The sequence below is a fragment of the Pseudorca crassidens genome, chromosome 10 (genome assembly GCF_039906515.1).
Source record: "Pseudorca crassidens isolate mPseCra1 chromosome 10, mPseCra1.hap1, whole genome shotgun sequence".
Classification (NCBI taxonomy): domain Eukaryota; kingdom Metazoa; phylum Chordata; class Mammalia; order Artiodactyla; family Delphinidae; genus Pseudorca; species Pseudorca crassidens.
In genome coordinates this window covers 8,148,611-8,161,849 of record NC_090305.1, presented here as the reverse complement: position 1 = coordinate 8,161,849, position 13,239 = coordinate 8,148,611, and the positions used below count along the sequence as shown (strand labels likewise).

Genomic DNA, 13,239 nt, shown 5'->3' with positions numbered 1-13,239 from the left:
CACTTCATTGCTTGATGGAGCTCCGTGGACGTGACCCAACTCCGAATGCCTGGAGTTCATGTACGCTGATGAGGTCTGCGGTCCTTCACCTTCTACTGTTTTCTGTTTCTTTTCTTTCCCTTCTTGATAGCCTCCACCCTCGGCTCCCATAGGACTGGTCCCACCCCTATCACTTCTGACTTCACCACAGGGCCTCCTTGCCAGCCATTCCCAGTTGTTGAATGGGCCCCAGAGAAAGGGGTGGAGACCAGAGCCGTCAGCTCACCTCCTGCTCTATCATCACAGTACAACTTGGGTGGAGTAATTTCCTTCTGATCATTTAGGTACAAAGGACCAGCATCTTGTCTTCTTCAACTCGATGACTTTCCTTTCAATAACGGGACACCCAAACGATGGAAGAAGAGAAACAAGAGATTTTAGGATTAGGACACATCCTTAAATGGTTCCTCAAACCAGGATACGGTGCTGTATGGTTTTATCTTTCAGTATGTGGACTTTTAATTGTTAGAAGGAACACCGAGCTTCCTAGAATATAGATACTAAGTAAAACGTTCACCTGGAACCCAAAAGCCTCAGTATCCCTTTAGCTTCCCTTACTGCTCACCTGTCCACATCATAGACTTCCTGGATCAGAAAACTGTCAAGAACAAGGACTTCAACCTTATTCTTAAAGAGCATCACCAGGCTTCCTGGGCACTGAGCTCTAGGGCTTCATCTCTTTTCCTCACTGCCTAAGGGGACTGTGGTTAACAGTAAAAGTAGGAGCCCCTCAGCTGCTGACTGGGGGCAGACCCTCCCACGGCACAGCGCCTCCACAGCAGAGAACCAGCCCACAGTGCAAGACCCGCGGTTACGGGGCGGATTACAGGGGGAGATGATTAACGGATGTCAGTGGTAAAGGAATGAAAAGCATGAAGCTGAAAGATCGAATCCACAGTTTTAGAGAAGAAAACAGGGGGCAGAAGTCCACACAACAACAGCCCCCAGTGCCACGAATGTGTAGTCACAACACACTCCGGCCAATCAGCGGTCTTTTCCCCACAGGTGATCATCATCACAGTGACACCTAGTGCGTCCCAACTTCCTAGCGAAGCACTAGAGAGATCGCTTGGAGTTTTCTGACGGCTTGCTATGAATTTACAACATTCCCCGACTCCTCTGTGTGCTGGGAAGGAGCAGGCATGGGGTGATGGCTGCCATCGTGCTGCGAAATGTGACTGATGCCAAGAAGTGAAATCTTTGGAGCCTTTGAAAGGCTTCCAGGAATGTCAGCATGTACTGCCTGCCCGCTCCCCGCTGAATGCCTACTTTGGCTGTCTACTTAGTACTGAGAGTGCCAGACAGGCCTTCACACAAAGAAAGAAAGTGTTTGGGGCCCATGAAAGGGGAAAGCAGAGCCTTTCCGATGTGAATGGTGAGATTCAAGAAGTAGGAAATAAAGTGGCAGGGTGAGGAGGGGCCCTCAGGAAAGGTAGGAATAAAAGACCAAAGAGGAAGCGATGGTATCTATCTACCTACGCGGGGTGACTTCTTTGTAGCTCCCCGCGATCAAATCTGGAGATGTAGACTTACCATCACACTACACTCCATGCTTGCTTCGCATGGAAAGATCGCTTGCTTGTAGATTCTCCACGTATCCAAGGACCTCTTGATCAACTGGGAATAAGAATTTTTACGCCCTGCCAAGTCAGAGATCAGTGTACCTCTGTTTCCATTTTAACACTGAATATCAATGCCATTTGTGCTGCTTGTTGTTGGGGATTTTCTTTGACTCGTTTTACCTCCAATATATTAACAAAATAAGAGATGTCTGTTGTAGTACATCTGAATATCTTGGAATATTTTATTCCTTCGACTGGGTTTAAGAAAGGAAGAGAAATGTTTTGTAGAATGAACTGTTCTCTAACCCTTAGCCATGCTACTCATAACTCCCTGGGCACAGCATGTACTGCTGGAAGAAAGCACTCTGTGGCGTTCTGAGCTTTTCCAAGGAGGCGGTCTGATGTCATTGGTGGCAGACACAGTATGTATGGATCTGTCTTCTGTCTGCACCATCTGTTTTTCTCCTTACAGGCTATTGTTCAGATTCTTCTCTTCTCTCAAGGAAGTGTGCCTCTCCATAAGAGCACGGGCTTTAAGTGTTAAAGGGACTGAGCTACTATTCTAATGTGGATTCCCTCTGTTCTTTCCTTCCTAGAATCTTATGGCAAGGGCCTTGTACGACAACGTCCCAGAGTGTGCTGAGGAGCTGGCCTTTCGCAAGGGAGACATCCTGACTGTCATAGAGCAGAACACGGGAGGACTGGAAGGATGGTGGCTCTGCTCCTTACACGGTCGGCAAGGCATTGTCCCGGGCAACCGGGTGAAGCTTCTGATTGGCCCCGTGCAGGAGACCTCCTCCAGTCAGGACCCGCCTACTTCTGGACTGATGCACCAGCCCTTTGGCCAACAGAAGCTCTATCAAATGCCAAACCTCCAGGGCACCCCTCGAGACACCATCTACCAAGTGCCACCTTCCTACCAAAATCAGGGAATTTACCAAGTACCCACTGGCCATGGTACCCAGGAACAAGATGTGTATCAAGTCCCACCATCAGTGCAGAGAGGCATTGCAGGGGCTAATGGTCCCCACTTAAGTAAAAAGGTGAGTGAACAACAGACTGGATTTTTGTTCTTAATTTTTTCCACTGTACTCAAAGTGTGTGTGTGTGGTGTGTGTGTGTTTGCGCTCCTAAAATAAGAACTTGAAGCTTCCAAGAAGTACATCAAAGTAGTAAGTATATCTTCCAAGAAGTAAGAATATCTGAATACCTTAGCTTGAGTATTATTTTTCCATTCATTGGTCAGCAAAGCCTTCTTGAACGCCCACCCCGTGCCAGGTACTGTTGATCCCTCACCATTATGAGTTCCCGAGCCGTGCCAGGTCATACTGCATCATCAAGTGTTTCTCTCCAAACTTCTGATAGACCTGCTTTTAGACCTGGACTCTGCACTCAGTTTCCAGTCTTTTCTCTTTCTCCCTTGAGTGGTACAAGGCACCACATTTTGCACTGCCCTAACAATTTGAGATAAGTAGAAAATCGATTTAATTTCAAACATCTAGTATATTTTCAATGCTTGTGATACAGTGATGAATTCAAGAGTGAATCTGGCCTCCATGATACTTACGCTGTAGTAAGGAGACGTAAGCAGACACTGAATGTCAGGTGGGGAATTGTGCTGTGAAGAAAATAATACCAGTGAACTTGTGGAGGGTAGTAGCCAACACAAAGGCGATGCTCCTGGGAGCATTGCAGGGGAAGGCTTTTCTCTTCAGTTTGCTGGCAAATTCCAAGGGCCTACAATGGGTCCAGTGAGGTTGGTATTAAGAAGGGACTAATTTAACAGAATAAGAAAAGATCCCTGAATCACAAGAGGAAAGATGCAGTTGGACGCCAGAAAGAGCTGTTGATGCTTAGAACATGACGTATACATGTGCCCTGCCTTGCGAAAACCTAATACAGCATTTGAATTTACAGTCCCAAGTAGATTATGGAATATCTATTTGCGTGATAATGGAATCCTCTGTTGGAAAAAATAAAGGAGGGGGTGACTTACTGTTGGATTCCTTAAATAACGAAGGCACGAATGTATTTTCAAATCACCTTTTATACAAAACGTGTGTTTTACAAAACACTGCTCAAGAGCACAGGTGTTACATAAGCTGAGTGTATAAACATTAGGAGGAATTCCTCAAGAAGTTAACAGTTTTCCGACTTGTATTGCCTGGGACAGTGATCCCTGTCTGGGGGTCATAGACTGCGCCCGTGACCTTTCAAAGTCCTTCTCACCCCAGGGATTTTAGATTCAAAGGGAGAGTCAAACCAGGCCTCTGTCTCCAGAGGGAAAAAGAACAGTTGAAAGGTGTGACTATAAATAAATAACTTCTCTCATTCGTAGCCCTGCTTGTGTGCATCTTAAAAATAGCCCTCCCTCATCGGAGCTGGTGTGAGGCAGACGGGGGAGGCCGGCATGGGAAATGCTTGGCCGAAAGGTGGTGGGGTCTGAGCTTTCATCACAGTTTATTTTGGCAGGAAGGTGACATGTTTTTCTCTTTAGACTCTACCTTTTTAGTTCCAAGTCTGAAAAGTCTAAAACTTCGGACTTCCAGCCATGTCATTTGCTATAACTGTACTTCAGGTTTGTTCCTGGACCCTTGATCCATTTAGAGGGGAGAGAGTTTGACACACCTTCCCTTCGACGGAGGTTGGAGTGCCGGGGTTACCATCGGGCACTTGAACTCAGTGTTTTTGTTTTTGTTTTTAATTCTAAAATCAGTGGAAGCCTTTATGTTTAGCAAGAGGTAGGTGGTTCCTGTAGCGGGAAGCCAGCTTCCGGAAAGGCACTCTGCCAGCCCTCCCAGGGGACGCCACAGACCTGGGGGAGGCTTGACCAGAGCTCAGGGGTAGGCAGTGCCCCGAGTGCTGCGCTTCGAGCAGTCGGGGTCTGAGGTGGTAACGTGGTGAGGCAGGAGGGGACGGTCCTGGCTCTTCCCTGACAAACACCGTGTTCTCTAGGACACCTGACCTCGCCCTGAGTCACCTTAGTGCCACTGGTCCTCAGGCTGCCGCCTCCATCCTGTCCACTGGACCATTGGCTCACGCCCCATGGGAGTGGGTGTGCCCTTTCCTTTCCTCTCCCTCTCTTCCTTCTTTCCTTCTTTTCTCTCTCTCTCCCACCCCCTGTTTTTGCTTTCTTTCCCTCTCCCCCTTTCTTTCTTCCCTCCTTCCCTCCTTCCTTCCTTTGTAGTGGAGATGGCTTGGCTGCTAACAGGTGATTTTAACCTTCTGAGTAAAAACAGCTGCTTTAAAAACTTCCATCAACATCTCCCTCGGTGACGTTTCTGACTCAAGACCTTCTCAATGGGTGAGAATCATACTAATGACTTAAGCCACGGCTCCAAGAGTTCATCTCAGTACGGGGGATCCGGCAGGGTTTGCTTTGAGTTCTCATTGTAGTAGTTTTGCTGACTTACTAAACAGCCCCATACCCGTTTCTCTCTTTTAATTTCCCATCTGTAAAATGATGGTGAACCCAGAACTGGACATTCCTGGTGGCTTACGTCATAGTCCTTAAAAGTTATTAAAGGAGAGAAAGAGGAGGCAGTAGAATCTTGTTTTGAATCACTAAAGTGTGGTTCTAAAATCTTAGGGAACGTAAGAATCACCCAGAGAGCTAGAGAAGGTGCGTTGAGATGCAGATTCCCAGGCCCCCCCCAGGGCCGGGGAATCTGCATTTTAGTAAGCTCCTGGGATAGTTCTGGGGGAGGTGGTCCAGGACTGCACTTTGAGAAGCATTGTTACAGGGCCATGAAGGGGGTTGGATATGTTCCAATCTGTGATTCGGGACTTTCCACAGTTAAAGATTCCCTTGATGTTGCTACAGACTGCAGGCTTCAGAAGTTTTATCCACCACAGTTTTTTCTACTAATGAATCACATAGGAAAAAAAAGACAGTGAATTCTGCCTTGCATCGCTCCAGCTTTGCCGTCTGGGAAACTCCAGCCCCCACCCACCTTCTTGCATTCTAGCCACGTAAAATGAGATTCATCACTTATTAAATCAGTGGTTAGAGAGAGAAAGAAAATCATATCATCTCCACCCTTTCCTGAAACAAGGAGACAGCATGAGGATTGTGAAAAGAGCCTGGGCTCTGGGGTGAGGGCGACTCCTGGTTCTGTTTCTTTGGTAGCTGTTAATCCCTTGGCAAGTTACTGAACTTCTTTAGACTTCAGTTTCCTCATCTGTCAAATGGGAATAATCATAACTATCTCCTAGGGTTGCTGTGAGAACTCAGTGAAACACTGTATGGAAAGGACCTGGCACAGAGTTGCACAAAGCAGGGGCTTAAAAAAAATTAGTGCCCCTTGCTTTGATTTTCTTTCCTTTCTCAGAGTTTATTTTGAACTGATCAGCCCTGTTTGTGTTTCATACTCTGCACTGAATATGCAACTACTCTATCGCTAACATATATTCTGTTCTCTTTGAGTGTGTGGCTCCCTCTTTGGTTCTCCAGAAATTTTGTACAGGGTGGAAAGAACTCTCAAAGTTTATACACTGACACCTTGACTTAATTTCATTGGTCTTTTTCACTCTGGGTTTTGTGTGCAGGGCCGTTTTATCCATTAGGCATTGTGGGCAGAATGCCGGAGGTCTACGAGAACGTTGGAGCACTGAATAAAAAGTCTTGGCTCCGAAATATGAAACACAAAAACTTCAAAATAGAAATTAATAAACGTTTAGACAAACGTGCAGGAAACAACACAACGTCAACCTCATTAACTGTCACATTTCGATGTCATAACTGTTTCATTACATGTGAAAACAATTTGTAGGTTAGATTTTTCTCTCTTTGCAAAGACTTCTAAATATGCCTGTGATTGCCAAGAACTCACAGGCATTTCTAAATTAAATGAATTACTCATAGTCCAATAATTTGAAAAGCTGAATTATATTTTTAAGAAGTGTCCTCGATTTTTTAAAGGCAAAATTGTAGTTAATATGGGACTGTGGTTTGGAGGGGACGATTTAGACCCAAACATCAAAAGCATAAGGTCTACAAAGGTCTAAAAGAGCTTAATTTCTCTCCTTCAAAGATCAAAACCTGCCACCTGACTTGATCCACTTTGTGCCTGACCTTCACAGGGAATTACGTGTGTTTCTCTGATTATTCTTTGGACATGTCGCTTTTATTCTAACTGGTGGAATTAGATTTGCTTTGCATCCTTCTGAAGATCAGTTTGGGGCTAAATTATGAATTCCATTAAGGCAGGCAGAGGCCATGGCTGTCTCTTTACTGCTATAGGCCAAGCTCACAGTAAACCATCAGCACACAGATAACGAGTGAATGCACAGGCAGAAGTGAGAAACGAAGCATTTAATTTGAGTTGACCTTTAAATAAGCTGAAAAGTGGTTCTGATCTTATCACCCCTTCACCATCACACACGAGTCAAATCCCGTGTCCAGCTCATTAGTCTGTTACGACATATGTCAGATTTTACATGGTCATTTTCCCCCAGAAGGCTCTTGGAGAGTGTCACCATCTGTTTTCTGAAACGTTAACTCTCCGTTCACAACAAGTGAGCATCCAATGCATGATGTCACGTTCAACTTTTCTGAGGGCCTAACTTTTATGCATTTTGCCAAATTTAGACAACAAGATTAGTTAACACGTCTGTAGTCGTCTAAAAAGGAGAACCACACTTTTCCCACTGAGGAACAGTGCTTCCTTTACCTATGCTATTATGTATCTACTGCCTTTCCTCATCTGTGCTACCTGTGAACTCCTATTCATACTTTAAAACCCATTTCAATGTTCATCTCCTCTGTGAAGCTTTCTCTGCACCCCAACAGTTTCTCCTGCCTCTGTGGTCCCAAAATATGTTGTAATTTCACTTAATCTCAAGGGAGCACACAGGCTTATTAAAACTTTAATGGCCCACATTTATAGTGTGTATGATGGACTGGGCAAGTACTGCTTTGGGGATGGCACTCAGTAAACTCAAGTAACAGTAGGATTTATCCAAACCCCATGACATCATCTTTAAAGACCATTTCCTACCTTCCAAGGTGAGACATAGCCCAATATTGGCAGGAAATGATTCAAAGATTTTAACCAGGTCTTCCAGGCCCATTCCTTGAAAGGTAACATAAGAACCATAAATAGTTTATGCTGCAATGTTTGTGCCTTCTTAGACGCTGAGTCATCATAAATTACACACACATGCGGGCACACACACACCCAAAGCCACTGGTTAGGGAACTGAGGACTTCCCTTATTGGGATGTGAAGCATTGCGAAATCTGGTTGCCCAGAACAACACTCATATACCAGCAAACCAACTGCTATATATTAGCAGTATGATTGTCTACCAACAAGTAAAAATAGATTAAGAGGAGATGAAAGCTCCCAGAGAAGATAAACTCTGACTTCACCTCACATTCCTTTGTTCCCTTCCTACACACACACACACACACACACACACACACACACACACACACACACACACACACAAAATCATACACACCCTCAAAAATACTGGGGAGAATCAGAGTTTGACAGGGCAGAGGGTACCTCCAGTTTCTTCGCTTATAAACTCAATAAAATATGACCCTGTTCCAGAATTATGCATTCCTATATAAAGATAATCCTGATTTAAATGAATTTTTTTCCTCAGTACCATGGCTTTTTAGTGTATGCAAAGAAGTGATTGTTCACCTAAAATCTCCACCCTCAAGAGTCAAGATAAAGTTTAAATCTTACACAAAATTCAAGGTCCTTGAGCATTTCAAGGGCTCTATGACCTCACTTCAAAAAGGAAAAGTATCTCTTCCCAGTTAAGTCACCCACGCCAGTGGAATGAGCAAACCGTGATACCTCCTTAGAAATGAACAAAAGTCTTTTTTGTTTGGTCAATGCCAAGGCCTTTATAAAACTCATAGATAATGCATATTTCTAGGAAGGATTTAGTAACTTCTTACAAACTCACGACGAAGCGAACAGAGGTAATCTTCCTTCCTTCCCGAATGATTTCATGCTAAGTGACTGTGCTTATCGGAGAGACTAGGTCAGCATCATACGTAGTATGTTGGCTGGCTCAGTAGGTAATGCTCTATTTGTGAGGGAGAGAAAAGAATACGGAATTTTGGTGCTTTGACAGTAAAACTGAGACTTACTGTTGGTTGAACGCGTTTTTAAAAGCAGACTTGTCTGAGTCCCTTGTGCAAAATGCAGAGCTGGGCGCCTTCTTAAATAGCTGTGCCGTGAGCCTTGTTGTCCAGGTCCCCGTCCAGAGAGGCACCCTGCTCCTGTCTAAGGGGCGCAGGTGCGACTCACTCGGGACATGTATGTCTCCCTTCAAAGCTGTGATTCCAGCAACGTATGAAGGGCACCAAGGAGTCCCATCTTTAAAGGGACCCCACAGTCGATCAATTTTTGAAGCCAAAACAAATCCCTTAGCAAGGCCATCATCACATCGGATTTATCTGAATAATTTTTATAATACTTGCTTTTCTTAAAGCATGGTGTGCTTAAACCAGTTATTTCTCAGAGTAGTTACGCGTTTTCACGTTTCAGCATGTTATTAAGCTACTCACTTCTTTTAAGGATCATTTTAGATCTAAAGTGGGGTGACTTGCAGGTGCCTTTGAGCTTGGTCGCACATTAGGGGCGTTACGTGCATAATCTCATCTAACCCTCCCAACAGTCTCACTAGGTGTTCGTCACAGCCTCCACTTTACAGGGGAGGAATCTGAGGTCTGAGAAGTGAACTTGCTGAGGGACATACCTCTAGGAAGAGGCAGGATTGATATTTGAGCCCACGTCTGTCTGACTCTGAAGCTAATGACTTTTACGTCCCAGCTAATGGTTGATGTTGCCAAGCCCTGAAATAAGAGGGCATATTTAAACACCAGAACCCTGTGTGCTAAAAAGCATCCTGTTGGTCAGAAAGAATGAAAGGCACTGCCAAAGGCTCCCACCTCAGATCCAGAGCATAGCCTCAATGCTGAAGGAGTCTGAGTTAACGACCAAGGAGATGCCCACCACCTGGCTGCAGTCACTTGCTTCAGGGCAGGCCGACCCTCAGAAGGCCTGAGCGGGCCATCAAGGTGCTGTAAAGACCGTGGTACCAACGTACTGCGACATTGGCTTTTTCTCTGCCATTGGAAACACCGTCTTTTCAAATGACTTCACATTGCTCCAAGTGAATGACTTCATTTAACCAGATACAGTCAAATCTCCCAGAACTGGCTTGCCAGTGTGAAAGGGACACCCCCAAAATATAAGATACCCAGATTTCAAGTTTCGCTTCTCAAATAAGGAAGTGACTTTCTTTAGGAGTATTTATTTGTGAAGTTAGGGAAGTATCTATGTGTGAGTTAATCTGTCTCACCGTGTAGCCTATACACACTGTGTAGCCGGCGTGGCACTGGAAGGGGGGCCCCGATGGGCTGCTGGACCCCATTAACCGAGGTGCTCCTTCACACCCCGGTGGCCATCGAGCTGAATAACCTCTGAACTTTAGTCCCCTCAACTGTGGAAGGGAAAGTAGGGTTGGATTATCGCTTAATGGTCTTGGCTAAAATTTTATGACCCAGACATCCTTATCTGATTCTTTCCCAGAGTCACTTGAAAAGTTGAGTAAAATGACTTGGCCTCAAGATTCTTAAGAACAGACACTCAGGCGCTGATGTAAATTTCAGTTGACCCCTACGTTTTGGCATAGCCTTCTTTTACCTTCCTTTAGGATCCTGTCCACCTTTTATCTGGAAACCGCAGTCTCCTTCAGAGGATAGAACCATGTCTTAGAAAGCAAGGAGCAGGCAGGAGCACGGGAGAGGGGGTCGGGGGTGCTGAGCGGGGGGCCGCAGAGTTCGCGGACTTGGTCCCATACATGAGAACGCTTCCGGGGAGCGTCCCGTTAAGAACTCTCCTCCCTGCTTTGTTACCAAGAGCTAAGAAAGTGTGTCATCCTGGAACTCGTTTTCTGCCCATTTTCCTCTGTTTCACCCTCTCGCCTTGGGTGAGACCCTTGATGAGTCTGATGCCTCTTGAAGCGACAGACCTGCCGCAGCCTTGGGCCAGCGCCGTTCAGAGCTGGCAACAAGTTCTGCCACGTGAGCTGTTTGCTCCATCCTCCATCATGTCGGGTCTCCCAGTTAAGTCACAGCGTCTTTCCTGTCCCTATTTAGGAGGAGACGATACCCATAGGCACCTGGGTGCAGAAATTCCCATCCCTTTCCTCTTTCCATAATCACATCCCTTGAGGGCTGTCTGTGAGCACCTCTCTAAAACCCAATTCAAAATCTAGATTTAGTGCTTCGTGGTTTATTGAATTTATTTGGACAAAAAAAGAACCAAAATGCTCGTGCCTTTTATAGTTTTCACTCAAAGAACATTTCGGTCCATGAGATATAAAAAAATGGCTGTGCTGTGCCCATCTCTGTCCCAGACTGTATTCAGCTTCGTCCAGAGAAACACCTCAAACACTTGCAGAACCCAGGAGTCATTTCCCGTCATGTTCTTTCATGTTTAAACGCTTCTAGCTGCTCTTTGGCGCTTGGTCACTCCATAACTAAATATTGCTTTAGCACTTGCTACACAAAGAGCTTCCTGAAAGCAGCAGGGGAGACATGCTGGAGGCCTGACAATCGGGGCACTGTTTGTATGCAGTGGTTTGCCGCCCGAACGCTGTGTCAAAGGAAAGGGACCCAAGAGTGCCATTCCACCTCTGAGCTTTCAGCTGTGACTCATTTGAAAAAAGAGCCTGGCCGTGATTTAGACGTGGCTAGCAAAAGGCTACGTTCTAACATAAAACCAGACATCAAAATGTCTTTGAGGGAAAGTAAATCACCTCCCAAAATACAGGGGGAGAAATCTTGATGAGCACGAGAGAAGCAGTAGGAAGGGTTAACGGTGCACAGGGCCCATGAGGGTGTATTTTAAAGGCCGGACTCAGTTTTCATTATATTGTTGCTATAACAAGTAAATAAATGAGCTCACTGCTACACCCAAGTGGGGCAGAAAGAATTTATAGAGAATTAATAAATCCAGTCAGAGAAAAGCAACAAGTAATCTTGGATTTTAAACAGACAAACCTCCATAACTTTGCAGTTTCTGAAAATGGGATCCAAGTTCTAATGAGCAGCCAGTGATAATTCTGATGTTTCTTTTCCTAGGGTTTTCTTTAAAGGGAAAGGGTCACACAGTTCATGGGCTTTAAGACAAAGAAGTTATTATAAGATCAAATAAATACTGTGGTGGCTCTGTTAATGCTTTTTAAGGGCATTTCAGTGAAATAAGTCCTTTCCAACAGGCAGTTTTAGAAATCAAAATACTCTTGTTAATGTACAGGTCCCAGAGATAGTATAAATAAAACTGGGTGTCAAGGAATTAAAGAAAGACAGGAAGCAATGTAATTTTACTTTCCACATATGTCTAGAAAAATGCAAAAGATGGCTGCTAATCAGGGAGGCCTGCTTTTGCGTTCAGATGATCTTAGGTGCTGTTAATGGCGAGGTTATAAATCTGTACTGTAATCATCATGGACCACCTGGGCTGCCCAGTTCTTGGCTAGGCCTTAGGGCAGAACACCAGGAGCTGGTTACACACCTTCCTGCTCTGCCGGGATCCGTGGGTAGAACCCCACTGGGCCATTATCGAGGCATTATCTAGATATCAGAAGCAAAGCATGGTGTCATTCACACCATTCCTAATGTTGCTTTGGATTGTAGAGACTTAGACACAATTAAATCATGGGATACAGAAACTTAAAAGAGTGACAGAAGACTCCTCCCTATACCCCTCCAAGTGGGATTTCATATTACTTTTTAAAATTTTGTTAAAGTTATAAAAAATTCTATTTTTATGATTTTGAATTTCTTTTTTGATACGTACATACATCCAGTGTAGAACTATGAAGAATAATAGTAATGCACTAGAACAGGACCAAGGCCGCCGAAGTTCCCTGTGCTTCTCGCCGTCCCATCTTGGTCTCATCCACTCTACCCAATTCTTTCAGTCAAACAGGAGGGTTTTTCTGCATCCTTTTTACTGTTTTGTTCTTCTTTCGGGTTGCTGATAGCATGGAAGGAGGGAAAGAGTCAAAACAGGGGCGAGCGTTGGAGGAGAGAAATGAGAGTTTGTGATAAGTATGTGAGCAGTAGGGCTTGTGCAAGGGAGCACAGAACATGGCGGGACCTGAGACCCTATTAATCGGCTTTCACGGGTCGGTGGGTGGGCAAGGAGGATCTGCCTTCATGAATGGTACAGCCTGCTCCCTTCCCACTTCCCCTAGCGCACCCCTGAATGGGCAGCATCTGGCTGAAGCTCTCCTAACCACAGGGCCTCTGTTTCTGCTATGCCCCATCCCAGGCTCCCACCAGCTCAGCTTTAAGGAGGTAAACTAGATGCCCAAGGGAAGCAGCACGCCCAAGTAGACTTGCTGAGACCTTGGTACAAGTGATACCATGTGAACAGAAGTTGTCTTTCTAGAAAGTGTTTTGCTTCTAGACATTCCTCATGGGTGTGCGTCCTACTTCTCGGTGAGATCCTCTTGACACACCCAGCATGTGCTCTTCCACCGAAAAGAAATGCAGAGGAGAAATTCAATAACGTCTCTTGGGTTTGGGACTTTGCTGTCTTTCTCTTGGATAAATATCTTTATCTCTCAGATTATAAAGCACGTTTTCTCCTGGGGTT

General features: G+C 45.1%; 1 protein-coding gene across 1 annotated transcript in view; it reads left to right on the top strand.

The window, feature by feature from the left end:
• Positions 1-13,239, top strand: part of NEDD9 (neural precursor cell expressed, developmentally down-regulated 9) — a 44,853-nt gene that overhangs the window by 16,521 nt on the left and 15,093 nt on the right. The window contains exon 2 of the mRNA XM_067751993.1: positions 2,198-2,644. Within this exon, the coding sequence (XP_067608094.1) occupies positions 2,198-2,644 (447 nt within the window). The remainder of the gene's footprint in view (positions 1-2,197; positions 2,645-13,239) is intronic.